Consider the following 27,905-nt stretch of genomic DNA (forward strand, 5'->3'; position numbering starts at 1 on the left):
TAAACACCGCCCAGGGAGCTGTGACGTCATCGAACGCGAATCAGGAAGCCAAACAATGATGGCTTTTTTCTTTGGCAAGTGAATGAAACGCGAAATCGGGAAATTCAAAAGAAAAAATCGTAAATTTAAAAGAATCCCCCGCCCCCACTGAACTTCAAATTGGTACTTGTACGCTTGTAAGGGAAAGGATGACTTCGGACACTTGAAGGGCTGGTTGATCTTTCTGAGCGCCAAAATCTTTTCCACTCTTGTTGCGCTTCGACGATCGTCGACGTTCGTCGTAAGTCTTCTTCCATATCTTGGTTTGCATTTGTCCAGGAACCTTGTGACGTTAGAAAATAGGAGCGATTTTTTTCGTCAGGAGTAGCATAGTGCGTAAGCATTTGGGTCAACAACTCTGAGGAGCCCGGTTCGAATCCCCCAAGCAGCTGCCGCTTTGGGAGTCATTTTTTTAAATTGTGCGTGCATATGTATATATACACATATAGAATTGAATACAACTTTGTCAGTGTATACAATTCCTCGTCTCTCGGGTGGTGTCCGTCCTCCGTTCAACTCTATTCCTCTACCGGAGGCCAGGAATCTTGAGGGTTCTGCGCAGTATCCTTGCTGTTCCCAGCACATTCTATATGTGCGCACAGCATCAACAGGGCAATCGTTTTTACTTTTCCCAGGAAGGTAAATGGTCCATTTGCGATGATCACGCACCGGGGGACACAAGACCACTTCTAATTTGAAACGAGACAGGCAGCGTCATTTCTGTCATGTTACGGAATTTGTGACGGTAACCTGCTCCCCATGTTGTGTGACCTTAGCACAATGAGCTCCAGGCTGTGCAGGACCTGCGGGGGGGCGGACATCGATGTGGACCAGGCTCGGGGAAGCGCCGTGTGCACCAGCTGCGGTTCGGTTCTGGAGGACAACATCATCGTCTCCGAGGTCCAGTTTGTGGAAGGAAGTGGAGGAGTGTCCTCCGCTGTGGGACAGTTTGTCTCGACCGACGGTGAGCAAAATATTGCACCCATCTTACAAACATGTCATTAAAATCTCAAAAACGCAGCCAACCAAACATCCCTCTCGTAACACTGGCGAACGTCAAGTTTCCCCGAAAAACGATGAGCATTGTCCGAGGAACAGGAAAATAGGTCGTGCCCTTCAGTCATTCCCCCCGCCTGAACTGAAACCGATCAAACTACTGGAGGACTTGACCGACAGAATGTAGAAGACAGACTTTGGAGCCCCCCCACTCCCAGGAGAGGCGATCCAAACTTGGTTCTGATCAGCATTAAGCAAAGGACAGCCACATAAGTTGAAGCAGAGCCATTTTTATTTCAAGGGGACACACAAGCGGCTTGAGAAATCACAACGATTTGAGGAGCCGCTCAACTCAGATTGGAACGGCGCGTCCCGTGCCCACCTGAAGACGGCCTTTTGCCGTCCCTTGCCGCATGCTCAAGTCCTTCCATCGCTCGAATGATTCCGTGATGAATACTGGCTCCGCGCGCAGCCGGCGGTCCGCGGCAGTCTCTTTGATCGGAGCTCCTCCAGTCCACGGCCGAACCCATTTGAGAAGCGGCGGACCCGACGTCCCCCTCCTGGGTCTCGGTGGCCTCCTTCCCATCTATATCGCGAGTGAACAAATAATCTTTGTGACCGGGATGGGGGGCGGTCTTCACATCGCCGCCGAGGGAAGACACCTCGTCAGAGCTCCGTCTCTGCGCCGGTGCCGTGAACCCTCCAAGACCAGGGCCAGTCGTACTTTGAGATGGGCCTGGTGACAAAGGTTCAGGATTAAATGTCATTCACTTTTTTTATTGAGACGACACGGCATTTGGCCTTCCCGCATGCTGACGTTTGAAGGAAAAAAAAAAGTTGATATGTTTGGGAGTAGCTAATGATGGCCCGCATTCGCCATCATGACCTACAGAACCATCCGGCGTCCACAAATTGTGACCAATCAACCAGATGCAACCTTTTCCACATCAATCTTGTCACGTTGCTAGTTTGAGTCCATACCTGCCATTTGAAGGACATCCAAAGCGGAAGACATTTTCCCCGGAGCGTTTGGAGTCTCGGCCAAACGCCGCCAGTTTCCCGGCGGCGCAAAACCTTCCGGACCTTCGGGACGTCGCGGCGTCTGGTCCTTTGCGTCGCTGACGCCCGTTAGACTGGGGCTTGGCCAATGAATTCCCCCGCGGCTGGGAATTTGAAAAGGTAGCAGTCTTTGAGGTTTAACCCGAATGCTTTGAACGCGGTTGACAGGTTGGTCACGGACCCCGAGTTGCTCGGGACTTTGGCCGAATCCTGGAGGGATTTGAGTCACCGTCTCCGAGGTCCACCGGGGTTGGTTTGGCTTGCTCAACTCCGTTTGGCTTACGGGAGACCAGTTCCGCGTTGCTTCCACGCGTTTCCCGTGCCGCGTCTCGTGCGCTGGCCGCAAGTGGCCGTATGGCGAGGGCTGATATTCGTGAGGAAATGGATCCTCCAGCCGGCCTTGAGCTGGCAAGGTGGGGGGACCGGGAGGAGTTTGAGTGTGCTGTGGAACAGATTGCCACTTTGCAGAGTTTACGTCCGTCTGGCTTGGATGTCCCGGGATTGAAAGGGAGCGGCTCGGTGCCGGCACGGGCGCAACTTGGCCCATTCCCCGGCTTTGCGCGCTTTCCGATGGGCTCATTTCATCTCTGGAAAGCTGCTGTAAACAGTCTGGGGAGAGATTGTTTGGACCTAGCGGACAACATTCAGCACATTCATTGAACTGAGCTTCATATTTCAGAAACGTGTGCGCACACGCACGACTGACCAGTGAGGCTTCCGAAAACATCGATTGAACCGAATCCTGGAGTTTCAGATCTGGAGATGCGATCCGCTGTCAGTCTGTTGATTCCACTCAGCGGATAGAAGCACCTCACGGTTAACCTTTTTTGGGGGGGAAGAAGATCAGTTTTATTCCCAGATCTGTGAAATGATTGGGGCTACCATTGTACTTTTTACTTGAACTGAGAATCCCGGGAGATGAAATTTGGTCCGTCGGCAATTAGCCGCCTGTCATGAAGGATCTCGTTCTCGTAGACCGCGTAGTCTCCCACCTGCGGAGTACAACAGACTCGCATCCCGGCCGACCGTCTCCGCGAACAAGCCTTGGAGCAATACCGTGGCCCTGGTCCCACACGAGTCCAGCCTGAACTGGAAAAGGACCCGAGTGGCGTCCGTCTCTTTGGGTCGACAGGTGGGGTCCAGCAGACTGGTCATTTCCGGCCGCACGGCGGGCCAGGTGGACGTGGGTCTCGTCACCACTGTGATGATGCCATCTGAAGAACAGACTGAGAGCACCACAATTAGCCCAAGAGAGCCCGCCATCGCATTTGCAAAGTCCAGCAAACATTTGGCCTTGGTTTCATTTCGAAGGCGGCTCCGTCGATTTCCGTTTGGAGGAATTAGGAAAGTCGGCGTTTTTCCGCTTGAATATTTCTGATACAAGCAAGGGAGGGGGGCGGCGGCGGGTAAGGCCGCGTGTGCAACTCACCTATCATGTCTTCAGTTTTGAAGAGACACTGTTTGGATGTGGAGGTCTGAACCTCAAGAGTTCTGGCATCTCGAAGCAGCAGTTTAAATGTCCCATAAAAGTTGGACAGGTTAATGTCCTGAAACGAGGCGCGCAGCAAAGAGGGGGGTGGGGAATCAGAAGGTTCACGGGGGGGGGGGGGGATTTGGCCAGTTCTTGGTCATTTCCAGCGTGTGACTTACTTCATAGGTATAGCCTATGGAAAACACAGGAACCTCCAGGGTGATCTTTTGACTGTCGTTGAGAAGTCTGTAGCCTCTTTGAGCAGCGAGCTGCGGCGTCAGCGGCTGGTGCTCGACGCCCACCTCCCACAGCGACCGGGCTCCGGGGCCCACCGCCACACCGAAGAGGATGCCTCGGTCCAAGCACTGAGCCGTGATCTTTGGAGGAACTTGAGGAGAGAACGGGCGTAAAACGGGTGGGGGCCGCCTTTGCGGCAGCGGCCAGATGGCCACGTGCTCTTACACGCGCTGAAGACTTGAGCGGCGATGGAGGTGTGGTGGTAGTACGAGGTCCTATGGGGCACGTGGGTCAGCGTGAAGTTGACGTCAATGGCGTGGCGGACCACCCCTTCCCCCATGTACTGTTGGAAGACGACACCAGTTCATTTGGAGGATTTTATAGCATTGCTACTGAAGCGGCGCCAAGCGCCAGCAAACAGGAAATTGTCCAGCGGTTATACCAGACGGGCAACTCTTTTGGAATCGATTTGCAAGAATTGGCTTTTCGGCGTGCACAAACTCAAGCGGGGTGCCAAAAGTCTTACCGTCCTGTGAACCGCAGCGTTTGTAAAGGGAAGCCGGAGTTGGTAAGCCGTGCTGCCATTAAGGTGCACGACGGGGGTGACGCCGAAGCCGCCTTCTGCCGGCTCCATCGGCACCCGCGCCCCGTTGACTCGCACTTCTTCCAAAATGACATCGCTGGGAATGTTTCCCAGGTAGATGGCGAACACACCCGCGTCGCCGGCCGTCTCTACGGGAGGAAAGCTGGCGTTGGTTCTCAAAGGACGCTCGCATCTGCAACTCGCCGTCAATTTGACATTGGTGCGGCAGCCGGTGCAGCCGTCGAGTGAAGGTGACGGAAAAAAAGGCGGCGGGCTTACGGTCGAGGCTGAAGGGTCGCCGACAGAGCAGCGGCGTTTGGAGCACCCTGGCAATTCGAACTTTGGTGTCAACGGCGCCACCGTCTTGAGACGCCGCCGAGAAGAGGTGTTCGTAGAGCAGGGAAATCACAAAGCTCTCCTTGTACACGTTGTCTGCCACCAAACTCTGGGCAAAGAAAAAAAAAATGCAGTCGCCAACAAGCGGCCCTCGGCTCAAAGTGGGACCGGGGCAACTTTACCCTGGTGTAGCCGCCCTCCGCGCCAAAGGGAACCGAGATTTGGACCAGCTCCTCTTGCTGGAGCAGACCGAAACCCTTGGCGGCAGCGCTCTGCTCATCCAGCGTGGCGCCGTCCACCTCGAGGCTCCGCTTGCGACTGCGAAATGCCGCCCCCTCCTCGAGGAGGGGCCTCAGCACGTTGGGGAGATCCCACACCAGCCGAGCTCCGTCGTAAGAGGCGGCGTCTGAAACCACGCAGAGCCCAGAGTTTTGTTTTAGTTTGCCCCCCCTCCCTCGTAGGAGCCAGAGACCCGTTTGGGTGAGGACGTACTGACGGCGCAGGCCACGGACATGTCGAGCGTCACCACCGTCAGCTGCCGTTTGTAGAAGAGGAAAACGCCGAGCACCACGACGTCGACGCCATCCACCTGAGGGCTCAAGTCCATCACGTCAGCGTTTCTTGGCTCTTCCAAAGCCATCAGCCGCCAACGTCAGCCGCGCGATTTCATCTATAAGGCTTTGTCTCGAGGGCCGACGCGTCGGTCTCATTCGAGAAGCCGGCTTTACGTTTCCGAGACGCTCGTCATTCAACGAGGTCGACTCGGAGCGTCTAGCGCCGCCGGCGAGCGACCTACTTGGATCAGCCGCGCCTCCGCCGCTTTGTAGGAAGCTCGAAGAACCGCCCTGTTGGCAGTCAGGGTCACGGCGTAGCCCCCGCCCTCCGCCTCGCCAATCGGCACCGGGGTGAGACGGCCGTCGGCCCGCAGGAACATCAGCTGAGAAAGCCAGCTCGCCGTCATGACCGCCTGAAGCGCAGCGGGCAGAAGGTTTCCGTTTGGGGCATTGGGACGAGCTTTCCTTTTGAGCAGGCGAGACGTCACCTGGGAGAGGGCCTCCCGCTCGGCTTGTCCGACCGGCCCCGGCCCCGCGGCGCACGAAGCCTCCCGCCGGACGTTCGCCTGACGACATCCCAGCAAAAACGCCCTTGAGCCGCCCGGCCGGGCTTTGACCGCAGCGCCGGCTTACCTCCATGTAGTCCTCCTCGCACACGATCTCTCGGTGGAGCCAACTCGGACCGGAACACGTGGCCGAGACCGGGTGGCTCGTCCATCCCGAGGCGCCGTCGCTTACCATCACGTTCAATCGGAAGGTGAAGACCCGGTCGTCCTGAAGGCGCAAAAGCACGCGTGAACCTCTGGCGCCGAGTGCAAGAGTCCCGATATCGGGGCGGGGGGCGCACCTGGACCAGAGTGAAGCAGGAGTAGTACGAAGCCCTGAAGGTGGTGTAGCCGCCGGCCTCGAAGGTGCTGATGGTGTAGCCGCAGCGGGAGGCCAGCGCTTTGTCGATGGGGTGGGCGCCGTCGGCATCTACGCCGTCGCGGTGGACAAAAAGTTCGTCAAAAAGGTCAACCTTGGCGCCGCTGCCTGCAGCCCGACGTCGGCACTGACCGATGGCCTCAAAGCGGGCCGTCTGTTTGGAGAGCGCCTGGATCCACAGATATCGATCCCGACAGGCCCACTCCACTAGATTGGGGGTGGGGGGGAGGGGGGAGAAACAAAATGAGACTCATGGAAGCAAATGATCATTACGGTTCATCCAAAACGTAGGCCCGACGGGCTTTTCCGAGTCAAAGCGGACTTTGGCTCACGTCGAAATTGGATCATCGGTCCCCTTTGACAAAAGGTTCCCAAAGGAAATTTGAGTTCAACGAGGCATCAAAACGCCGCCTAAGCGAGGACTTGTTGCGCTGCGAAAATCATCGAGCCAAATTACCTTCTGCCCTGCCGTGAGTCCGGCTCAGCAAAGTCAGAAAAGTCATCCTGCAAGCACAAGCGGTCGCTTTTGACTCTCGCGTTGCGTTTAAAAAGAAACTCGAGGGAGGAACTCACCCGAGGAAGAGCGCCGCCGTCCTCATCTTGCGACGAACTCGACTCAAGCTGAGCCAAAGTTGCTCCCGTGCCGCCAGGTGCGCTAATAAGGCCACTTTGCCCGTTGCCCTGGCGACGGGCAAAGTGGCCACACCAGAGACTGATTGCGCTGGCGCATGTTTGTGGGCGTGTTTCTCAGGTCCGGCCAAGACTCCCCTGATTGGTTCTGGTTTCCACACGAGTGTCGGCAAAGAGTCCCGCGCGCAGACGCTGCAAAGTGGTGAGTTGCGGCTTTTTTTTCTTTAAACGAGACGTCACGGTCGGCCGCCCCGTAGCGCGTTTTCGACGTCTCGAGCGGCTGGCTCGCTCGCGTCGTCCCGGGAGGGACGGCGCGGAAGGCGGCGGCCCGGTCCCGTCAATCACTGTGAATGGCGTCAGGGAGGCGGCAGATCTATCACCTTGGCAACCAGCTGCAGCTCAACCAGCACTGCCTGGACACGGCCTTCAACTTCTTCAAGATGGTGGTCAGCAGACATCTGACGCGCGGACGCAAAACCGAACACATCATCGCCGCCTGCCTCTACCTGGTGTGTCGCACGGAGGGGACGCCGCGTATCCCATCATGCTCGCGCGCGCGTGCGCCTCGTGGCCGTGAGCCGTCGTTCTTGCGTGGCGCCGAGCTTTCCTCAACCGCTTGTCAGATATGTTGCTGGATCTGAGCGACCTGCTGCAGGTGAGGAGACGCGAGAGACGCCGAGACGCCTCGGTCAAGCTGAGCCCTTTGCCACGTGTGCGCGTAGGTCAACGTTTACATCCTGGGGAAAACCTTCCTGTTGTTGGCTCGCGAACTCTGCATCAACGCGCCCGCCGTCGGTGAGAACGCCGGCGCCACCCTCGACTCTTCCGTTCCTCGGCGAGCGGCGCTTCTCGGACTTGCGGCGGCGAGAAAACAAATCAAAGGCCTCTCGATCCTACGGTCCAGATCCGTGCCTGCTGATCCCTCGCTTCGCTCACATGCTGCAATTTGGCATCAAGACTCACGACGTCTCCATGACGGCCCTTCGTCTGGTTCAGAGGATGAAGAGGGACTGGATGCACACGGGCCGCCGGCCCTCCGGACTCTGCGGCGCCGGTAGCCACTTATTGAGTGACGTGGGGGGGGGGGGGGGGGGGGGCGCCGCGCTGACGCCGGGCTCGAACGTTCCTCACTCGCCGCCGTTTGTCTTCAGCCCTGCTGGTGGCGGCCCGCATGCACAAGTTCCGGCGTACGGTGAAGGACGTGATCGGGGTGGTCAAAGTGTGTCAGGCCACGCTGAGGAAGAGGTGAGGCGGCGCGGCGGGGGGGCCGAGGGGCGGGGCCGAGGCTCGGGGCCCTCTTGGAGACGGCTGCCTCGCTCTCGCAGGCTTGTGGAGTTCGAGGACACGCCCACCAGTCACCTGACCATCGACGAGTTCATGAAGGTGGACCTGGAGCAGGAATGCGATCCGCCGTCTTTCACCGCCGCTCAGCACAAGACCAAGATGCAGCAGGTATGCCCCCCCGCGCAACCCCCCCACGACCCGCTTCACGCCGGCCTTCCTCTGCAGCTGGAGCGAGAGCTGACCAAGAAGCTCAACGAGGTGCAAGGTCAGACCCGAGTCGTGCGGCGAAAGTCGGCCCGGCCCCCCCCCCTGCCCCCTGCCCCCCGGCTGAGCCGTCAGTCTCCTTCCCTTAGGAGAGCTGAGTTGCTACCAAGACCAGATCGAGAGCGAACTGGAGAAGAGCCGACCCAAACTGCGGGGAATCTACGCCGCCTACGTGCACGAAACGGGTGAGCGGCCGTCTCGCCGGGCGACGACTCGCCGGGACGCCTTTTGACGGCGGGGGCCCGTTTTGGTTCGCAGACCCTCGGGGCGAGGGTATCCCGGCGGACTCCGCGTCCGACGCCGAAGATCGTGACCTCCGAAGCGCCGACCGTCACCTCACGCGCAACTTCCTGTGCCAAGTGATGCAAGAGGAGGGAGGGTGGGGCCCCGAGGAGCGCCAGCGTGACGACGGAGAGGCGGGCCCCCAGGAGGGACCGCGCCGCCCGCCCTCCGTTGCCCACCTGCTGGACGGGTCCGCCGCTCTGGACCTGCGGCAAAGCTTCCGCATGTTGGACGAGGACCGCGACAAGTCCGGTCAGCCGACCGCCCGCCCGCTCGCTCTCGTCATCATCATCCGTGGAGCGCTCGTTTTGCATTTTGCACCCGTTGTTTTGTTCTCCGCAGAGGCCGAGGAGGAGAACTCGGAGGGCGGCGGCGACCTGGATCTGGACGGGATCGACGAGCTGGAGATCGAGAAGGTGAGTCGAGCCGCGGAGGGTCCGCAAAGCCGTTTTCCACCGCTGTCGTGTCCCCTTCAGTACATCCTGAGCGACAAGGAGGTCCAAGTCAAGACGCGGCTGTGGATGGAGCAGAACCGAGAATACCTGCGAGAGCAGAAAGGTCCTGCCCAGACGCAAACGCTCGACAAAAGAGGATGGCGGTCCGTCCATTGACCGCCGCGCGCTCCTTTGTGCCTTTCAGAGAAAGAAGAACAAATTCGGCGAGACAAGGAAGACGGGACGTACCGGGAGAAGGTGGGCGCGTCGTCCGGCGGGATGCGGGTGGCGGCCGACGGCACCTGTCCGACGGCCCCCCTCCGATGACCCCCGTCCGACGACCCCCCTCCGTCTCTTTCTTCGCAGCCCCAGACGTCCGAGAAGACCAAGAAGAAGAAGAAGGCGGACGCCGTCCCGGCGGCCACGGCGGGCGAGGCCATCAAGAAGATGTTGGAGAAGAAGAAGATCTCGGCCAAGATCAACTACGACGTCCTCAACGACCTCAACGGTGGCCAGACGCCAAGCGAGGCCGGCGGCCCTCCTGAAGAGGCCGCCCCCGAGTCCCCCGTCAGAAAAAGACGCCGCTGCAAGCGGGCGCCGGGCCACGTCGGGGCGGGCATGGCCACCAGCGCCGACGTCATGGGAAAAAGGTGACGTCCGACGACAACGTGCGCAAACCGGAAAAAGAAAGACGGCCTCTGTCGTCATTGCGCTCCGTCTTTGTTTCAGGCTGGGCCCGCTCTTCTCGGGACCGCCAAAGAAGAAAAGCCCGTCCGAGGTGAGTGCGGACACTACTCGCGCCGAGCGGTCGTGACGTTTGGCGCCTTTCGATGAGCGGGCAGAAATTAAACTCATGGCGTGCATTTGAAAGGGAAAAAAAGCCCTCAGATCCCGTCTCAGAGGCGCAAACAAAAAACAGACTTGACCCGCAGTATGAACCTTGCAGTCGGTTTCCACGACGACGGACGGCGCGCGAGCAGAACCCGAGGCGGACGCGCGCTTGGCCGAGAGGGAAAAGCGAGAGGCGGGTGAAGAAGATGAAGAGGAGCGGGAAAAGGACAACGAGGACGACGAGTGCGTCAGCGCTCTGCAGCTCGTTCAACGTCAGCGCACGCAAGAATCGCCGCCTTTGACTTTGCCGCCTCGCTGATGGACATTTTCACCGTCATTTCTTGTTGCTCTTCTCCAGATTTTGGCTGTTTGGCAGAAGAAGACGAGGAGATCTTCTAGCTGCGCACTCGCTTGTCTTTGTCGAGATGAGCATGAAAATGCGGATTAAAGACCCGCCAAGGAGCAAAAGGCGCTCGTTTGACTTCCTGCCATTTGGCACCAAAAGAAGAGTTGACAAAAAAAGGACACAATGATACAAAGCAACACTCAGACAACGGCGCCATCTTCACCACTTTGTTGTCCGCACATGTTGCCCGTGGACACGTACGCACGGGCGTCATTCTCTTTGAGCGCGACGAGAGCCAAAAGGGCCAATAAAGAGCCGGCCGGGCAAGCCGCTTTTTGGAAAAATGGTTCCGAACAGGGTCGCTCGAGCGGACTGCCACCTTACGGCGCTCGCGTGCCGGCTCACAGCAAAACTAAGAGCGTTCCGGAAGCAATCGCTTGAGCGGGGCTTCGTATCTGGAAGCGGCGGCGAGTCGGGTCCGCTTGGATGTCAAGGCGCCCGCCGCGATCAGCTCGCGCTCTGCCGGTGCGCCGCGCTTGGTCAAGGGTCGAAGGTCGGCGCTCACACCTGACCCCGAGGTGGCTCGGGCTGACCTTTCCTCACCTCGCGCCGTTGTCTCATAGCCGAGGTGAGGAGTTGCTCTGGGTACTCGCTCCGAACATCGTCAAATGCGTCTGAGGTGAGGGATCCTTTGGGGCATTGAATGTAACCCCACCCACGCCGAGTTTGTCAGCCAATGACTGCTCAGCCAGACTGGAGGGTGTTTGAGAGCAAACGCGGTCACACCTGTTTTCAACCCGAGGCGGAAGCGGGGAGATGCTGGATGACGTCATCGGCGAACCGACCCCCCCCACCCCCGGTCCCCTGCTCGTCCGAGGAGGTTTCCTTCCGACTCCGGTTTGGAAATGGTCTGTCACGTGCCACCCAGGAAGGGGCTGACTGGAGGAAATTCTACATTCAGAGACACCTCGAAAGTCACGTCGAGCAACTCGGCTTGCGGGTTTCAAACGCGTCTGCCGTCGCGTGTGCCGAAAACGAAATCGCGAACGTCCCTAAGAGTTCATTTGAAAAGAGCCCGATGCGGCGAGCGCGAGCCACGTGATCTCGCTAGACTACATTTCCCGGCAGACCCCGCGCGCGCTTCCTCACACCGGAAGTGCGGCTGCTCTCACTCGCGCTCGAGCCCAAAACAACAAATCCTCGGCGCTCCCGGACGGCGACGTCGGGATTCGTGCGGAGCCGAGAGCAGAAGCGACGCGGCTCACCTGCTCATCGCTTCGCTTGTCGCTTTGTTGTTCTTTTCTCGGAAATGATGAAGAGTCGAGGAGATGAGGAGGAATACTGGAACACCTCCAAGTTTAAAGCTTTCACCTTCGACGATGACGACGACGAGGTGAGGAGGCAGCGCAGCCCCAGTCGAGTTACCTTTTACAAAAAAAAAAAAATAAAACACACACACACACTTGGATCATGACAATGAATGAGAAGACATTTAGCCGGCCGGCAGCTGAACGGCCTGTGTCGCTCCACCCACATCAAGTCACGCGATTGCGGGTTCAAGCTCCCCCAACTAGATGGGGGAAGCGAAAAAGGTCGTAAGAGTGAACCCCCCACCCCCACCCAACAGCTCGCATCTTTCCTTCTGTTTTTTGGGGGGGAAGGCGCAACTCTGTCCCACTCTCCACAACGGGGGTGTTCAGAAAACATTGCGACACCCTCGCCGTGAGATACAAGCAGTTGGTTGGCAGGCTTTTGTCCCCCGGAACCCTTGACAGACGGCCGAACAAAAATGGTGCATCATCACATGTAGCCCGCCAATATAGCGATACACAAGAGGTGCGACGATGAATCGCTCACCGGTTTGCTCACCGATGAAGCGGCTCAGCAATCAAACAATTTCAAATAATGACCTGGTTTGAGATGAAAGACCCCGGCGTGACTTTGGCGCCCGCTGTTGGAAAGGTCAAAGTTTGCCGCCACTTCCGCAGCATGTCCACCTTTGTCTCGTCGCGCAGTTGAAAGAATCCAAAGAGGCGGTCAAGAGCCTCCCGCAGCTGTCGGACCAAGATGAGAGCGACCTCGTGGAGAAGGTCAGCTGGAGCGGCGAGCCTGTGGGAAGTGAGAGCCACGCGCCGCACACGCCTTCCGTTCTGGTCGTCGCGCCGCGGGAAGCTAACGCGCGGGCTCCCCTCAGGCATCTCGTGGTCCGTTCGAGAGACGGCGGCGGCGGCCGGCGGCGGCGCCGCGGACGGAGGGCCCGCCTTCCCCTCCCGGATCCCCGACGACGCTTCCAACGTGGCCAAGGCCAACTCGGGCTACTCGCTCAGCTCGCTCTTTAAAGGTCGGTCGGGCCAAGGTCACGAGGTCAGAAGGTCGCATGCGCAGGTGTGACTCTTTGTACGTCTCGTCCGCAGGAAGGAGGTCGTTCGCGGCGTTCGCTGATGGTGAGTCGCGCGCACGCGATTTGAGATGCGGCAATGGATTGATTTATCGAGCGCTCACCGACGATCAAATTCAACCGCGATCGTTTTGGCTCATTGATCGGTTGTTCCGTCGACCTCGTCGACCCTTCTTGGAATCGCAGGTTCCCGACAGTCATTGTGTCGTCGGGAACCAAGACAATGGCCCCCGCGTCGATATCCGGCAAACTGAGGCCTGGCTAGCTTAGCGCTAAGGCAAATTAGCACGATTGAGCAGCGCTTTGGACTTTAAACGACAACGCGTAGACAGACTTTAGAACGGCGCCCGGCGCCATCGTCTTTAGGATGACCAGAATTGGTGGCGTACCAGTGAGCTCCGAGCGGCGAATTGAGGACACGACTCATCCGTTTTGTTTGTGTTTTGAAGCCTCGGGCGACCCGTCGGGCAGGATCCTGGCTCCGGAAATCCCCAAACCCAAAAGTGAAAAGCAGGTACGGCTCGGACCGATCACGTTTCGGGCGCTCGTGACTATGTTGTCGTTTGTTGCCAGGATTTGATTGGCGACTGGTCGCCCCAAGACGCCGTTAAGAGGATGCAGCAAGGGAAGGTGCGTGTTCGACACCCGTCTTTTGTGCGTGCATGCCGATTGTACGCACCTGTGTGTGTATACGCGGCAGGCGGTGTCCCTGGAGCGCTTCCGCTGCCTGCAGGACAAAATGCGGCTGCTGGATTGGTCGGTGGCCACTCACGACGGAAACGTCATCACGGCGGTAAGGCCGGGGGGCGGCGGCCCTTCCCTCCCCGACGGCAATTTCAAACTCGACTGCAAACTCTTCTCTGCAGGTTTTAATTTCTCTGAAAAAAAGTTTGAGCAAAGGTGAGTCCTCCTTGCACGCGCACGGCCACACAAAAAGAGGCGGGGGGGGGGGGCCGCTTGCTGGCTCGGCCACGCGTGCGCCTTCCCTTTTCAAGTCCCGTTTCCGTGACTTGCAGAAGTTTTGATCGGCGAGCTGGCGTCACGTCAGACGGCGCTGCGCCATTTTCTCAACTACTTGAGCGAGAGCGGAGACGAGGCCCTGCTCGCCGACGTCTACAGGTTTGCTCTTTGCCCAGATGCTGGCGCAGCCCCCCCCCCCCCCCCCCCCTTCATCAGCATTGCGTGTGCTTCTTTTCCTTAGCGCTCTGGGACGCACGGAGGACGCGGCGGTAACTCCAGCACACGCTCCCGACAGCGCCCACGTTTGGGTCACTCGACCTTTGTCCGACCTTTGTGTCTCCCGGGCGACAGCTGCTTCGGTACAAACGGCACCTGAGCATCGCGGATGAAGAGAAGAGGCGGGACTTCCTCAAGGGCTGCCTCAGGTGATGGACAGCCGCAACCCTTGCGCCGCTAGCTTTTTCTTCGGCCCGACCGCTTTTTTTCTCCAGTCTTCGTTCGTTCTCCTCATCTTGGGGTTGACTGGCCTGCGGTGTTTCCTTTGTTTTTGTATGGCAGCCTGCAGTTCTGCGCCGAAGACCGGAGCCAGGTCCGGGACCAGCTGTCCCTGCTGGAGCGCCAGATGCTCATCGAGGTTCGAGCGCACTTTGTTTCACGCCGTGACATCGGCATCGGTGACGACGTTGGCTCGCTCGCCGGCGGCAGGAGGCGGACCGGCAGGCCGAGCGAGGGGGCAAGGCGGAGATCTTCCAGAGGTTCCCCCGCAGGGCTTCCATCCCCCACATGCCGCTCATCACCACCTTGTACTACTGCTGCTTCTACCACTACGACCAACCCGAGGTCAGCTCACCCCGTTCGCCGCTCGGGACGCACGTTGCGACAAAAGGTCGGCGCGGGTCCGGTCTTGCGCGCCAAAGCGCTGAGGCGGCGTTGCGTCCGCAGGGGAGCTTCAGCAGCCCGCTGAACATCCGGCACAGCTTCAAGGTGAGTGCCGTGCGCGCGGCCGTCAGCGGCATCGCGGATTGACCGGCGCCGCGTGCCGAGAGCAGATCTCGGAGAAGCAGTTCTTCGTGACGGCGCTGAGCGCTCGGGCCAAGCAGAAGTCGTGGAGCGACGTGGACGCGCTCTTCACCAGTCGCAGCTGGTTGGGCTTCACCAGGAAGAAATCGCCGCTGGCGTTCCAAAAGGTGGTCGACATCCTGCACAGAAACGGCGCCCCCGTGCAGGTCGGTCCCCCGCCTGCCGGCCGCCCGCTCGGGCCGCGATTGACGGGCCGCTGTCGTCGGGCAGGTGCTGCAGGACTACGTGGGCCTGGTGGACGACGCCGAGGCCAGGATGGCGCTGGCCCACCAGCACAAGTGTCACGACCTCGTCATCAACGTGAGCACGGCCGGCTCGGCCGCGCGCCCGCCGGACCGCCGGCCGCATCACACGGGTCTCTGTCCTCCCTTCAGACGTACCGAGACGCCAAAGACCGACGGCTCTTGCTGGGATACCGAGGGAAGGTGGAGGCGGGCTCGGCGGCGGAGCGCAAGATCGACCAGCTGCTCAACGATTCGGTGAGGAAGACGAGGACGAGTCCGTGTCAGCGCTTCCTTTTCTTGGCCTCCTTTTGTTCCCCTTTCAGCAAATCCGGTGGAAGAATTGAGGGCCGTCTCGCACCCGGCGGATCGACGGCGGTCCGAGCCGTCCGTCCTCGTCGTCTTTCAGACCCTCGACGTCGTTCAAATAAAAAAAGATTTCAACCAGAAAGTTTTTTTTTTTCTGAAAGTCTGACTGTACAGCTCGTACCTCGCCGCATTCTCCAAACAGCCTCCGGAATGGCGCTCGTGTGTAAGCGCCTTTGGCTCGAGGGGCTGCCAACCGGTCCGGCGCGTTGTACCTTGCCATGTCCCAGTGGAGAGCACGTTGGTGCTCTGGGTAAAAACGGTTCAGGCCTGCGAGGAACAGAAGACATTTGGGGCTTAGGGCCCCCCGCCATCATCAGTTACATTGTTGAGAAATGTGAATTAGTTTGCACTTTTACTTTTGGAATGCGAGCGCCAGAGTCCTTCATCAGCCGTCCGCTCGCCTCGGCAACTTGGCCCGAAATGAAGCTTCGTTGGCCGACGATTCGACCAGACAGCTCGGCCGTTTCGTTGGCTTGCTTTCTGGGGAGGGACTCCAAAGGACGCATGGTGAGATCATGTTTTTGGTTCGGAGCGGGTAGTCCAAAAGTACTCGGAATACATTTGGAGAACGAACCGATCGAATCCGTTTTGGAAGCGCCTCCAAGCCCGGGGAACGGAACTCCGGTGCCTCCCTGCACCGAGGAGAAGCCCGAAACGATCAGCAGTCATTTGAAACAGCCGAGAGCCCGAAACCGGGCGGCGGATGGCGCCCCCTGCTGCAACGCACACGCAGCGGCCACGATCGACGCAAACCACGACGAGGAACGGCTTCGTTTCGGCCAACGTCTTCGAGGAACGCGAAGGCCAAACGGTCGGGCGTGCGCATTTGCCAAGCCAACATTTTTGGGCCTCGCGTCGGGGGAGAGCCAACGAGATTGCCGCGTCTCGGCGCTCACGCAAGCGCTGAAACTTGCCGGTACCGTCGGCGCGCTTCGCCCGCCGCGTCATCCGCCTGCGACGCCGACGAGCGGAAGATCAACTTTCAAGAGTTGAGTGCCCGAGCGCCCTCTTGCGGACGACTTCGTTCCGCCGGATCGTCACGACGTCGCCATCTCTCGCAAACGAGCCCGATGAGAATCCCGTGGCGGCGGACGCGTCGGACCTGTCAATCAAACAACTCGCAGCCCTGTCAGTAGACTCTTTTATTATTAGCCAAGTTGTTGTTGTTCAGGGGTCGGGGGGGGGGGAGAACAAATGTCAACAGTAGTGTTCAGCCAACCGGGCAGGTTAACACTTCAGGGGGGAGGGGAGGGGGAAGGATCAAAAGAACAACCATGTGCAACTTCAATACAGTGTTTCTTTCTTTTTCTTTGTTCACGCCAAAGTCCGACGGGAAAAGACAAATTAGGGACCGACGAACTCGAGTCAAAAGAGGTGGCGTGGCGTTTCCTAGCAAAAGACTTAAAATTCCAAAAAGCGCGATAAAAGGGCCTTAAAATGGAAAACAACCCGCAAGCCTGGCGCCTGCTCAAGCGGGTGCGTTTAGTGAAGGCTCAGAGTACAGAGGGAGGGGGGGAGCAAGAGCTCAGACGCAAAAGTCAATCAATCAATCAATCAATCGGCCGAGGTGTCCGAGGACACATCCACAGTGGGCGTCGCCTCTGGCTCCAAATCCGGCGGCTCGGCCTCCTCGGCGCCACCCGATGAAGCTCCTCCCCCAAAGTCTACAAAAGAAAGGAGAGCAATCACAGGCAAGCTCGGGTCCGGACGGGTGAGCCGCGCCGGGAGCAAATCTTTTTCCATCGCCCGGCCATCGAGCCGCCCGACTCGGTTCAAGTTGAGCGCGACGGCGTACCCAAGGCCGTGCGCGTCATCTGCACTTTGCTCCTTTGATGGCGGGACACACTGGACAGCGGGCGGGGCTTGTCTTTGACGGCCTCCTCTTGACAGGAAGCCGGGACGCCCTGCACGTACACGCGCGCAAAGGTCACACAAGCGCAAGAGCACAAGGCGGCGCGCGCGTCCCTCATACGGAAACACGTTGGTGTGGCGGATCAATCGATCGATTCCTTTGGACATCGTCTATTGGTCGCGTGGGGGCGTGCGGGAGAGGGAAGGAGCGGGGGAGGGGGGTGATCATTACCCTTCCCAGAGAGCAGATGGAGGGAGAGGAAGAGGAGGAGGAGGAAGGCTGCAGGAGGCTCTGCTGGGAGGACGACGAGGCCGAGTCTTTCAGCAAGAAGACGCCGGCCGACGACGACGTCATGTGATACACGTGCTCAAAGTTGGAGGGCGAGGAGATGAGGGTGTGACGGGAGGCGGACGAGGAGGGGGAGGGAGACGGCGAGGGAGGGGTCGCGTCACCGACCTGGAAGGGCAGGAGCAGCACCGGGGGAGGACAAGAGACCACCAGTCAGTCGACATGCAGGGAGGGGGGGTGGGGGTTGGGGGGGGTGCACTGGCATGCGCATGGGAGGTCAAAAGAGAAGGGGCGCCGCGCTTACCAGGGGGAGGTCCATGAGGACTTGCATGCCGTCTCCCGGTCCCATGTGGGCCACGTGGTTGAAGTTGGTGGGATTGGAGATCATCTTGGACCTCAGCTCAGGATCTCGCAGCATCTCCCTGAGGGGGGGCCAGCGCGCAACGTGAGCGCCGCGTCACCGGCGGGGGTCACGGCAGAGGCGCCCCGACCCGACTTCACCTGCGCTGCTGAAGTCTTTCTTCCTCGGGAACTTTGAAGAGGAACTTCCTCTTGCTGCGAGTGCGCACCATCAGCTTCCTGCTGTGCTCCGACATCTCCGGGATGGTCAGGTCGCCCTCTGGGGACGCCACAAAGCGGCTGAAAAGGCCCGCGGACGACCAGGGCGGCGGCGGCGGCGGCGGCTCTCACCCGACGACGCGCCGCCAAAGTAGATGAGGCGAGGGGCCTCCGAGGCGAGCAGGTTGAGCGTGCCTTCCGCGTTGAGAGGTCGGATCTGAGGAAGGGCGCACGGGTCACGACGGCGCCGGGGAGGCGGGCCGGCCGGACGGCGTTACCTTGCGCAGGGAAATGGTCTGCACCCACTCAGCCGTGTGCATGTCAAAGACGTCCACGCCGTACTCGCTGTAGACGCTCAGGTGGGAGGAGTTGGAGCCTAAAGGGGAGGACGGAGGGAGGTCAGCGGGGGGGCCGCGGGACGGGGCGCGGCACGGGACGGCGCGCGGACGTACTGCATGCGAGCGGCGCGGCGGGCCACATGAGCTCCTGCGCGCGCGAGCGGCGGCCCTGCCCGTCCACAAAGACGCCCAGCTGGCTGAAGCACAGCAGCACCTCGCCGCCGGCCACGCCCGCCGCGTGCAGGGCGTCCAGGGGCTGCTGGGCCAGGAAGGCCAGCGACGGGTCGGCCGGGCTCACCAGGCTGACCGGCGACGCGTCGCCCTGCAGGGCGAGCAGCGCGAAGCCCGACGGGTAGCCCACGCACAGGCGCTGGCGCAGCATCCCCAGCCACTGCACCGTGCCCGGGGCCTGCACCTCCCACAGCCGCCGCTGGTACGGTTTGGCTCGGCTGATCTCGAAGCACAGCACCTGCGGGCGAGGTGGCGGGTCAGGGGGGGGAGAAGGGGGGGAGGGTTCCCAGGTTGCCGCTAACCTGACGCTTGACGGCGGCCAGCAGGCAGGGGGGCCCGCCGGGCCGCAGGGGGCCCGAGGTGAGGGCCTGGCATCCCTTGGTTTCCGCCAGCTTGACGTCAAAAGCGGGCTCGCTGCCGTCCAGCAGGCCCCACGGGTGAAGGTGCACCGTGCGGTTGCGCCCGCACAGCAGCGCCAGCATCTCCTCCTCGGGCATGGGCTCCATCTGATGAACTTTCCTGCTGTCCGTCGCTCGCACGATCACTGCGTGACAAAGCGGGCCCGGCCGTCAGCCGCCGTCGCCGTTGCCGCCGCCGACGTTGCCGACTCACCGTCTCGGGTCACCTCCACCACAAAGAGTCCGTCCTCGGTGCCCAGGGCGATCCGCTCCCGGTCTGCAAAGGCAAAGCGCACTTCAAGACCTCGGCGGCAAGACGGCCGGACGGGGAGGCGGCGGCGACGGACCCAGCACGGCTGCGGACAGCGTGCTCTTGATGATGGGCAGCGAGGCGTCGTAGGCCTCGTGCGGGGTGTGGACCTGCCGGTTCCGCAGGGAGTTCTTGGCCACGATGCCGCGCAGGCCCTCCAGGATGCGCACCCACTTCCTCTTCTCCCCCTCGCTCTCGGCCAGCACCAGCAGGGACACGGAACGCGGCGGCGAGCCGGGCTGCGACGCGGTCACCTGAACGCAAGGACCGAGCGGGCGTCATCCGTGGGCTCGGCCCGGCCCGGCCCGGCGCCGTCCTACCCGGAAGATGCACGGCACGTCCTTCCTGGAAGCGTGGATGACGTCCGACGCCGACACGGAGCTGACGGAGAACTCCTCGTCCCTGCGCGGCCACGCGTCACCCACACGTCACCCACACGTCACCCGGGGACAACAAACCCATCCCAAAAAGGGTCCGAGTGGCCGACCTGAGATCCAGCACCAGGCTGGCGGCGGCGCCGGGCTGCGTGGCCTTCCCCTCCGGCACATCGTAGAGGAAAAGCTTGCAGTCCGAGACGGCGGCGAAGGCTCGCTGCCAGCCTTTCTTCACGCCGCTGGGCTTGGGAATCTGAGGAGGAGACGCTCAGGAAAGGCCACGGCGCTCGGCCTGGACGGCTCGCTCGTACCCTGACATGGCCCTTGTAGGCGGTGCCGATGCCTCTTTGCACGTCGACGCCCTGCGGTCTCTTGGCCTGCTCCGGCGCAACGGGGCACGCCGGGGGGGCTCGGTCTTTGCAGGCCACGTGACAGACGAAGGAGCACACTGCGGAAGCCCGGACGGCGTCAGGCGGGCCGGTCGGCTGACGCGCGCCCCCCCGGCGAGCGCCCTTACCTTCGCAGGCGTAGCCCTGTCGCATGAGGCCCACCATGAGGGACGTGCAGTGGCTGCACTGCGCGGGACTGGAGAAGGTCTTGACGCTCAGCCGGTGAGCTTTGGCCTGCAGAGGCACGCGCGCCCCGTCAGCGACGCGCCTACCCGAGCCTCCCTTGAGCAAGGCGGCGGCGTACCTTGGGCGAGCTCGCCGATGAGCTTTGGGAGGTGGGCGAGGGGCTGACCGGAACTGAGAAGGCCTTCAAATCCTGAAGACGCCACACGCCGCCGGCGTCAAGACGGTCCTCCTGCGCCCTCTCGGGGGCAGTGGAGCCTTACCTCATTCTCTGAGGCGGATGAGGCCGGCGTGCTTTGGGATCTCGGCGTTGTGCCGTCCAGGTCGCCGGTCTGCAGGTCTCACGCACACACGCACGCACGCATCCGTGGAAGAAATTTCAAAGGCGACCCAAGAACGACCCCCCCCTAAGCCCAACCCCGTTCCTGGCAAGCTCCGAGCACCGCCGACAAACTCACCCTGAAGGTCAGGTCTGGTGCCAGCGGAGATGTGTTGAAGTATTCAAAGATGGCGTCCTGGAACTCCGGAAGGTTCAGCGCTGTGCACAAAGTCGACGGGTCAAAGGTCGGTGGCGCCGGCGGGGTCGGCGGGCTGACGCGCCGCAGCGCTGGCGGGCCTCACCTTTGTCCCCGCGCAATCGGCCGTCCTCCATTTCCTTCTTCAGATCCTCAATCTGGGACGCCATCTCGCTGCTTCGCTCCTCCGAATCCTTCAGCTTGCTGCGGGTGCGCACGCGGCGACGCCAAGGGGACCGGAGCAAGCGAGGCAGATGGGGGGGGGGGGGGGGGGCCAGACGGCTTCCGTTAGCCGGCACGCTCGATCGAGCGCGGACAAGGAGGCGGCGGGCGTGACCTCTCCAGCGCCACGTTGGCGGCTTTGATCTCGCGCAGTTCCTGGCGGACCATCTGCTTGGCTCGGATCTCGGCGTCCAGAGCCGACTGAAGCTCCAGCCGGGCCGACATGTCCAACTTCTGGCTGCGACGCGCCTTCCACGGGGGGTCCTGCCCGAGGCGTTGCCGACGCCGTCAGACGCGCGCGACTCGCCGTTTGTGGCAAACTCGGACGTTGGCCGGCGCCGCTCACGTACCAGAGTTCTGCCGGCCGCGTTGGAGCCGCGCAGCGTCTCCAACTCGTCGCTCATCTTGGTGGCCAACGCTTGCAGGTAGCCGCGGGCGTCTTTCTCGTCGCTCACCCTGAACGCAAGCGCGCGATGAGCCGAGCGGGCGTTGGGCGGTGGCGTCAGCGGCGCACTCACCACTGAATGATTTCTGCAATCTGAGCCTCCCAGTGGGCGGCGCTTTCCTTCTTGGAGGACGCGTCCCGCAGCTCGTCTTCCAGCTGGCGGTTCTGAGCCGTCAGCTTGTCCACAAAGGAGCGCAACTGGCGGGAGCGGGCCCGGCGACGGCGTTAGCGACGTGCGGGAACGCCGGCGCGTCGACGCCCCCCCGTCACTGACCTTGTCGGTTTCGCCCATCAGTTTGCGGTTTTCTTCCGCCAGCAGGTCCTTCTCCCGCTCGTGCTTGTCCTTCAGGACGCCGAGCGCGTCGTCCATCTCGGCCCGCCTGCGCCAAAGGAGCGTCAGCGTGGGCGGATGGCGGATGGCGGGCGGTGGGCGGTTCTGGCCGCGCCAGCCTCACCTGTCCCTCTCGTCCTTGTCCAGCTTGTCCTTGAGCTGCAGGACCTCCTTGTCGGCGGCCAGCCGCAGAGCCTCGGCGTCGCGCAGCTCTTTGCGCAACGTCTTCATCTCCGACGCGTGCGCCGAGTCCCTCCTCAGCATCTCCTCCTCGTAGAAGAGAACCTTCTGGTCCAGCTCCGCCTTCAGGCCGGAGCGCTCCTGCTGAGACTCGGGCCCCCCCCCGGCTGCCGCTACTTGACCCTGTTGAGACTGAAAATGGGAGTGCCGTGAACCCGCCCCGTCACTTTTCCGCCTCTCCCGTTTGGCGCGGCCGCCTCAAAAGCCGCTCGCTGCGCGCCGCCGCTTTTGCCGTCAACAGACGGTGGCGGTCCTCCAAAATTGCCACAGCGGTACCATTTTAAGAGCGCAATGACATGGAGCGGACCGCCACAATTGAAACTGCTGAAGCCTCTCTTGGTCAGTGGCCCCCCCAACCCAAGGATCTCAGGACCATTCTTTTCCCAACCAGAAGTGACTAGCGAGCTCTGACCTTGACACGCTGGAGCTCGGCCTCCAGCTGCTCGGCGTGGACTTGGTTGTGCTCCTTCAGCTTCCTCTCCTTGGCCGCTTCCACCGTCACTTGGTCCAGCTGAGCCTCCAGCTGGGGAGAGGAAAGGCGGCGGCACGTGAACGAGGGGAGGAGGGGGGGGGGGCTTGGGGGGGCTGGCCTTCCTCACCTCCTTGCGGTTCTTGTCGCTCTTGCGGGCGTCCTGCCGCAGGACGTCCATCTTCTGGAGGAGGGCGTCCGTCTCCTCCTCCTTGTCCCGAAGCTGGCGGGCCAGACGCTGCTTGGAGGCGCGCAGCTCGGCCGTGCGTTCCGACAGCTCCAAGAACTCCTGCAGGGCCGAGCGTCTCTGCGCGTGCGCCTCCTTCAGCTCTTTGGACTGCGCCCTCAGACGCTCCATGGCCTCCAGCAGTTGCTGCCCCCACCGAGCAGGCGCACAAAGAGAGCCGGCCGTGACCCGGCGGCCATCTTTTTTCTTCCCCGGCCGAGGCCTCTCCCGCTTAGCTCACCTTGTGGACGTCGTCCTTCTCCAGCCGCAGCGTCTTCACCTGCCGTTCCAGGTTCTTCAGCTTGGAGGCGGAGCCGTCGTAGTCCTGCCGCAGGGTGACCGCCTCCTCCAGCCGGTGCTCCAGCCTATCCGAGTCTGGGCGGAGCGGAGGGGGCGCGGCCGCCGGTCACGGCGCCGTCGGGCAAAGAGCGGCGCTCCCTTTCTCACCTGCCAGCTTTTGCTTCAGACGCTCGATCTCCTCGTTCAGCTTCTTGACCTCCTTGTCCGGGCTCGCCGTCCCTCCCGAAAGCGAGGCCTGCGTCGACTCTGCGCGCGCCCCCCCGCAGACGCGCGGTTTGGGAGAGCAAAGAGCAAAAACGTCTCTCGTCTCAGCCATCCAAATCAAAAAGCGGCGCTGGAAAAGGACGGCGGCCATTTTGGACGGGACGCCGCGCGCGCAGTCACCTTGCAGTCTGCGGTGCAGTTCCCGCTTCTCCCACTCCAGGCTGCGGATCCTCCTCTCGAAGGCCTCCAGCTGGGGGCCGGCGCCCGCCTCCCGCCCGGGGCCGCGCGCGCCGTCCGAGAAGCGGCTGTCGGTGGTGTAGGTAAAGCCCACGAAGGGGAGGTGCTGCCCGGTGAAGCCGCTGTGGGACATCGACGGGCTGACGTCCTGCCGAAGCCACACGGGAGGGGGGGGATTTGTCGTTGTTACAAAATATCTTAAAATGCGGGACACCGGATCGGCGGTCGGGCAGGGAGCGGCCGAGGGAGCCGGCTCTTTCCGATGCTGTCGCTGCGGAGGTCAAAAAGAACCCGCCGGGACCCCAAAACCACTCGCGGTGTCACAACTTGAAAGGCGGCCCTCACCGGGATCTTGAGGACGTCGTCGTCCACGTTGAAGTTGGACGTGTCGGTGGGCGAGGACACGTCGGGGATGTAAGGCGCCTTGACTGAGCGGATGTTGTCCCAGTCGATGGCGCCGAAGAAAGGGTGCGTCTTGAAGTCGGCGATGCCGTTGGCGCCCAGGCGCCGCTCGCGCGAGCACAGCAGGCGCTGGATCAGGTCCTTGGCCTCATCCGACACGTCGCTCACGTGCGTGGGAAACTGCAAACGCTCCTGCGGGCGGCAAAGCCGAACGTCAGCGTCGCACAAATCGACATCCTCAAAGGTCGGCATCTGGCGGCGCACTTTTCGCCGAAGCGGAAGATGTCCTTTGCCTCGGGCGCGTCTACAAGAGGGGAAATCGGCGTGCGCTTATTTCGGCAAGGTGGGGGGCAAAAGAAGAGTCCGGATGTTCTGCCCCAAAGGTTGCTCGCTGCCAATCTCTTCCGTCGGGCTCAATCACGCTTTGGCGTCGCCGGGCTACTTTGGGCGCAACTTTGGGCAGCGTCCCGGATGCCGCAAAATGGAGGGCGGCGGCGGCAGAGAAGCGAGGCGCTCCATTTTTAGAAAGGAGGACGCCAGCCACAAAATAGGCCGAGAGCCCGGGGACGCCTTGGCTGACGCCAGTCGTCCGCTGACTTTTAGGGCGGCCGCCGAGTCGGGCCGGTTCGCCTCATCGCTCCCGAAGGCCGCCCGCCGGACTTCCAAATGCCGCCACCCAAACAATTCCACGCTCGTCCGCTAGACGGCGCTGTTCAACCCATCCGGCCGATCATTTGAAGTGTATTGCAAAATCCATTTGGATCCCATACCTGTTCGAAAGCCAATCGCGTACATTCGGGCTGCGGCAAAGCGTCGCTTCATTCGACGGATCGGATGAAAATTTTTAAAAAGCCGCGAGGAGGACTCGGTTGGCGGTCGGGCATCGCAAGTCGAGGGCGAGAATTCGCGGGCCGCCGGCGCCATGGGAGGGTCACTTTTTTGGGTGCGGGGCTGACCTCGTGGTTCATGATCTTGCCGTAGGTTTCCACCAGCGACTCGGCGTAAAAGGGCGTCTCCCCGTACAGCATCTCGTACACGCACACGCCCAGGGACCACCAGTCGCACTCGGGACCGTAGCGCCCCATGTCGTCCTGCATGGCCTGCAGAATCTCGGGAGAAATGTAGTCGGGCGTGCCCACCGCCACCGACGACCGCACCTGCAACAAGCGGACATTCTTGTCGCTCGCAGCCGGTCGGGCGCCGCGCGCGTGCCGCCGGCTACTACCGTGCCGTCCTCCAACATTCGCAGGCAAGAGCCAAAGTCGGCCAGACGGATGTGGCCGTTGACGTCCAGCAGGACGTTGTTGGGCTTGATGTCTCTGAAAGGCCCCCAAAAACGGAGAGAAATGCTAATCAAAGGCCTTACTGAGGCGCGGCGCGGCACGTGGCGATCGATTGGCCTCCGATGACACGACTCGGGCCCCGAGAGCCAAAGGACGGCGGCCAGTCCCGTTGGCGGCGACGCACCTGTGGACGTAGCGCTGGCGGTGGACCGAGTCCACGGCCAGCACCATCTCGGCCACGTAGAACTTGGCCATGTCCTCCGGCAGACGGTCCTCATACTTGGTGAGCAGCGTTAACAAGTCTCCGCCCACATAGTAATCCATCACCAGGTACTGCGGGGGGCGGGGCGGGCGCTCAATGGCTACTTTGGACCGGGACCGCCCCCTCGGCGGAGGAGGAGAAGGGAGAAGACGTACTCACCAGGTGGTTGTCGTCCTGGAAGGCAAAGTGCAGCGTGGTGATCCACTGGCCGTCTCCCCTCACCAGCACGTCTCGCTCCTCTCGGAAACACGCCGTCTGCGCACGCCATACACATCAGCGCCACGCACTTTGCCGGCGCGGCGCCGCGCCTCGCCACCTTACCTCGGCCCGCTTCAGCAAATCCCACTTGTTGAGGATCTTCATGGCGTAGACGCTCTCCGTCTGCTTCATCTTCACCACGGCGACCTCCAGGGGCAAAGGCGCACGGAAAGGTCACCTTGGCGATACGCGGAGGTGTCGCCGCGCGCGTCCGATCGTCTTCGACCGGAGGCGGGCGCGCCAAAGAAGGCATATCCGAACTCCCGACGTTGGAGGCCAACGACATTCATTCCGCTCAACCCAAATGACAATCGAGTCAAGTTTGAGCCTCTTTGAAAATGAACAAGACGCCTCCAAATCTGTTCTCCTGCCAAACGAGGACAATCGGCTGAAGGAAACATTTTCCGGACATTTTGGGATTTCCTCTCACGATCTGGTCATCTTCCCGGCGCCATAGACGGCGCGCATCATCCTTTTGTTTATTTGCGCGACGCCGGGCCGCGCCTGTCGGGAAGGCTGGCCGGCCATAAACAGGAAATGCGCCGGAAAGGCCGCTTTCCGCACAGGAAGCGGCCGCCGGCGCAAAAAGCTCTGGACACCGGCGGAGCCCGAAGAGGGCGCCTTACCTCGCCAAAGGCTCCGCGTCCGATCACCTTCAACATCTCAAAGTCGTCTCGGCGCAGTCGCAGGTCCTTGATGGTCGACGTGAAGGGTTTCACTGCACACACGCGTCATCGAGTCATCAGTCCACCAAGCAATCATCCACATCGGTTGGTTCGTACGGAAGGAATCGTCGGAAGCGGATTGACAACTACTCGATTCATTTGCTCGTCGACCTCGCTGGCAACTTCAAATGGTCCACGTTTCAGCCTCTGTGGAAGGCAGGCTGAGAAGCTCGGAGGTGTTTTTCCTCCATTTGCAAACGTCCGCCCTGACTTTGGAGTGCCAAATCTTCCACGATTTGTTGCGACTTTGTTCCCGTTGTTCTTGGTCAAGCCCACGAGCTGGGATCTTGTTGTGTGCCCTTCAAAGGCATCTTTGAGGAACCGCGTGAAGGCTTTTCCAAAGTAACGCGCTACCCGGGCGGCCGCGCCCGCCTCCGACTCCCCACCTCCGCGCTCCCCGGCCCGGCCCAGGGAGCGCGGAGGTTCGTAGGTTCGGTTCGCTCGGGTTCTTTCTTACCCCAGTCGAGGAAGTCGGTGACGTGCTTCTCCCTCTTGAGCGGACAGTTGGCGCACTCGCTGGTCACGCATAGGAGGAGGTCGAGCAAGGTCTCGACGCTCAGGCAGCCCGGCGCCGTGCGCTCCGCGAGCATCTCCTCCAGACGCTTCAGGCGGACCGGGGCCGCCTCAGCCTCCTGGGCCGCCGACATGCTCGCTCGCTCGCTCGCGGCCCGGCCCGGCCCGGCCTAAAGCCTCAAAAGCTTCGCCGCTAAGCTCCGCTAGCTCGTTAGCGCTCACCGAACATGCCCGAGCCGGCGGCCCGTCCGCTCGCTCGCTCGTCCCGGGGTGTGCGTGCGTGTGTGTCGCGTGTGTCGGACGTCAGTTTTTCGCTCCGCAGCGGCTTTAATCCCACATGTCCGCCGTTCCTCCCGTCGTCACGTTCGCCTCCGCCGTCGCTCCATGCTGGGCCGCCGGCGGCCTATCCGGTCCGGCACCGACCGACTGGCGTTGACGTTGGGGGCGGGCCGACCGGGCACGACAGCCGAGCGGTTTTCGGATCTTCGCCTCGGGAAGACGGCGTCGGCGCAATCCGGGTCGCCTTCCTCTCGGCGAGTGGCGACGCTCGCGAGCTTTTCCGCTCGGTCGCCTTTTCACAACCGCGACTTTTCACTCACTCGCTCGCGCAAGTTAGCGAGCTCTCTCGGAAGAAGGGAGAGGGGTGCGCCTCTCACTTCCTTACTCACGCCCGTCGTCACCCAGTACAAAGCCACTTAATTCAAGGTGCGGTGACGTGAATACTTTTGTTTTGAAATATGAAGCGAGGAGCCCCGGAAGTTGTGCCGCGGCCGAGCGACGGGCCCGGCATCACGGGCCCCGCCTCCCCCGTCGGAAACGCCATGGAGACGTGACGTCACGTCATCGGCCCCCGGGAGCCGAGAGGAGGCTGGGGCGTGACGTCATCACAGCCACGAGGCCGGCGGAGCCGAGGTCGCGCGCGTGACGTCACCACCGCGGACGCCTGACACCAAGAGCTTTGAACGACCATCACAAAGGCCCCGCTCGCAATGCATGCTGGGATGAAGGAGGGAGCGAGGCTGAACAAAGAGGGACTGAGGTGGCAAAAGACTGA

General features: G+C 61.4%; 4 protein-coding genes across 8 annotated transcripts; 2 read left to right on the forward strand and 2 right to left on the reverse strand.

Moving 5' to 3' along the window:
* Positions 1–20: 20 nt before the first annotated feature.
* brf1b (BRF1 RNA polymerase III transcription initiation factor subunit b) lies at positions 21–10,614 on the forward strand. 4 transcript variants are annotated; one of them, XM_052052670.1, is made up of 19 exons: positions 21–280; positions 362–438; positions 816–1,003; positions 6,951–7,031; positions 7,190–7,363; positions 7,453–7,484; positions 7,552–7,624; positions 7,734–7,883; positions 7,981–8,074; positions 8,155–8,281; positions 8,339–8,378; positions 8,467–8,562; positions 8,636–8,911; positions 9,002–9,217; positions 9,299–9,351; positions 9,460–9,743; positions 9,823–9,871; positions 10,040–10,196; positions 10,283–10,614. In XM_052052670.1, exons 3-19 carry the CDS (start codon positions 820–822, stop codon positions 10,321–10,323), a joined length of 2,127 nt encoding a protein of 708 aa, XP_051908630.1. In that variant the 5' UTR covers positions 21–280; positions 362–438; positions 816–819; the 3' UTR covers positions 10,324–10,614. The 4 variants fall into 4 exon arrangements, with proteins under 4 accessions (XP_051908630.1, XP_051908631.1, XP_051908629.1 ...); XM_052052671.1 differs by lacking the exon at positions 362–438 and having other exon boundaries at positions 22–280; positions 9,002–9,075; positions 9,136–9,217; XM_052052669.1 differs by lacking the exon at positions 362–438 and having other exon boundaries at positions 22–280.
* On the reverse strand, positions 1,306–6,914 carry LOC127592154 (uncharacterized). Its single transcript, XM_052052667.1, has 19 exons — positions 6,773–6,914; positions 6,657–6,703; positions 6,332–6,406; positions 6,123–6,250; positions 5,909–6,049; positions 5,764–5,841; positions 5,518–5,688; positions 5,214–5,310; positions 4,904–5,127; positions 4,665–4,830; positions 4,329–4,534; positions 4,028–4,145; positions 3,745–3,953; positions 3,524–3,641; positions 3,151–3,320; positions 2,992–3,086; positions 2,801–2,916; positions 2,017–2,724; positions 1,306–1,771 (listed from the first exon to the last, which is right to left on the reverse strand). Exons 1-19 carry the CDS (start codon positions 6,796–6,798, stop codon positions 1,383–1,385), a joined length of 3,282 nt encoding a protein of 1,093 aa, XP_051908627.1. The 5' UTR covers positions 6,799–6,914; the 3' UTR covers positions 1,306–1,382.
* An 808-nt stretch (positions 10,615–11,422) lies between the features above and the next one.
* On the forward strand, positions 11,423–15,380 carry vipas39 (VPS33B interacting protein, apical-basolateral polarity regulator, spe-39 homolog). The gene is made up of 18 exons (XM_052052689.1): positions 11,423–11,663; positions 12,286–12,388; positions 12,465–12,611; positions 12,685–12,714; positions 13,118–13,182; positions 13,242–13,298; positions 13,369–13,461; positions 13,535–13,568; positions 13,685–13,787; positions 13,870–13,897; positions 13,980–14,053; positions 14,187–14,262; positions 14,334–14,468; positions 14,571–14,612; positions 14,678–14,854; positions 14,919–15,008; positions 15,083–15,187; positions 15,256–15,380. The coding sequence occupies exons 1-18, from the start codon at positions 11,580–11,582 to the stop codon at positions 15,274–15,276; spliced, it is 1,464 nt and encodes a 487-aa protein (XP_051908649.1). The 5' UTR covers positions 11,423–11,579; the 3' UTR covers positions 15,277–15,380.
* A 1,045-nt stretch (positions 15,381–16,425) lies between these two features.
* cdc42bpb (CDC42 binding protein kinase beta (DMPK-like)) lies at positions 16,426–27,902 on the reverse strand. 2 transcript variants are annotated; one of them, XM_052052662.1, is made up of 37 exons: positions 26,796–27,895; positions 26,240–26,331; positions 25,677–25,760; positions 25,515–25,610; positions 25,278–25,426; positions 25,036–25,129; positions 24,767–24,967; positions 23,754–24,002; positions 23,352–23,556; positions 23,115–23,213; positions 22,909–23,042; positions 22,572–22,814; positions 22,385–22,495; positions 21,857–22,104; positions 21,676–21,781; positions 21,475–21,599; positions 21,307–21,412; positions 21,072–21,220; positions 20,841–20,938; positions 20,678–20,757; positions 20,483–20,551; positions 20,341–20,412; positions 20,165–20,270; positions 19,959–20,095; positions 19,761–19,900; positions 19,594–19,675; positions 19,311–19,527; positions 19,178–19,240; positions 18,868–19,109; positions 18,449–18,803; positions 18,275–18,372; positions 18,129–18,213; positions 17,940–18,057; positions 17,743–17,860; positions 17,382–17,606; positions 17,094–17,202; positions 16,426–16,962 (listed from the first exon to the last, which is right to left on the reverse strand). In XM_052052662.1, exons 1-37 carry the CDS (start codon positions 26,983–26,985, stop codon positions 16,853–16,855), a joined length of 5,205 nt encoding a protein of 1,734 aa, XP_051908622.1. In that variant the 5' UTR covers positions 26,986–27,895; the 3' UTR covers positions 16,426–16,852. The 2 variants fall into 2 exon arrangements, with proteins under 2 accessions (XP_051908622.1, XP_051908623.1); XM_052052663.1 differs by lacking the exon at positions 17,382–17,606 and having other exon boundaries at positions 26,796–27,902.
* Positions 27,903–27,905: the final 3 nt, after the last annotated feature.

The sequence above is a fragment of the Hippocampus zosterae genome, chromosome 19 (assembly GCF_025434085.1).
Source record: "Hippocampus zosterae strain Florida chromosome 19, ASM2543408v3, whole genome shotgun sequence".
NCBI classification, from domain to species: domain Eukaryota; kingdom Metazoa; phylum Chordata; class Actinopteri; order Syngnathiformes; family Syngnathidae; genus Hippocampus; species Hippocampus zosterae.

What these genes read in the sequence shown, in the direction of transcription:
- brf1b (XM_052052670.1), top strand. Translation starts at nt 820, where the DNA reads ATGAGCTCCAGGCTGTGCAGGACCTGCGGGGGGGCGGACATCGATGTG. An exon ending in TCGCACGGAGGGGACGCCGC is followed by an intron (nt 7,364 to 7,452) that starts GTATCCCATCAT and finishes ACCGCTTGTCAG; the next exon opens with ATATGTTGCTGGATCTGAGC. An exon ending in CAGGCCACGCTGAGGAAGAG is followed by an intron (nt 8,075 to 8,154) that starts GTGAGGCGGCGC and finishes TCGCTCTCGCAG; the next exon opens with GCTTGTGGAGTTCGAGGACA.
- vipas39 (XM_052052689.1), top strand. Translation starts at nt 11,580, where the DNA reads ATGATGAAGAGTCGAGGAGATGAGGAGGAATACTGGAACACCTCCAAG. An exon ending in GTTCGCGGCGTTCGCTGATG is followed by an intron (nt 12,715 to 13,117) that starts GTGAGTCGCGCG and finishes TGTGTTTTGAAG; the next exon opens with CCTCGGGCGACCCGTCGGGC. An exon ending in AGCGCCAGATGCTCATCGAG is followed by an intron (nt 14,263 to 14,333) that starts GTTCGAGCGCAC and finishes CGCCGGCGGCAG; the next exon opens with GAGGCGGACCGGCAGGCCGA.
- cdc42bpb (XM_052052662.1), bottom strand. Translation starts at nt 26,985, where the DNA reads ATGTCGGCGGCCCAGGAGGCTGAGGCGGCCCCGGTCCGCCTGAAGCGT. An exon ending in ACGACGTCCTCAAGATCCCG is followed by an intron (nt 23,557 to 23,753) that starts GTGAGGGCCGCC and finishes TGGCTTCGGCAG; the next exon opens with GACGTCAGCCCGTCGATGTC. An exon ending in AGAAGGACGACGTCCACAAG is followed by an intron (nt 22,815 to 22,908) that starts GTGAGCTAAGCG and finishes CGGTGGGGGCAG; the next exon opens with CAACTGCTGGAGGCCATGGA.
- LOC127592154 (XM_052052667.1), bottom strand. Translation starts at nt 6,798, where the DNA reads ATGAGGACGGCGGCGCTCTTCCTCGG. An exon ending in GTCCGTGGCCTGCGCCGTCA is followed by an intron (nt 5,128 to 5,213) that starts GTACGTCCTCAC and finishes GCGTGGTTTCAG; the next exon opens with ACGCCGCCTCTTACGACGGA. An exon ending in CGCTCAAGTCTTCAGCGCGT is followed by an intron (nt 3,954 to 4,027) that starts GTAAGAGCACGT and finishes TCTCTCCTCAAG; the next exon opens with TTCCTCCAAAGATCACGGCT.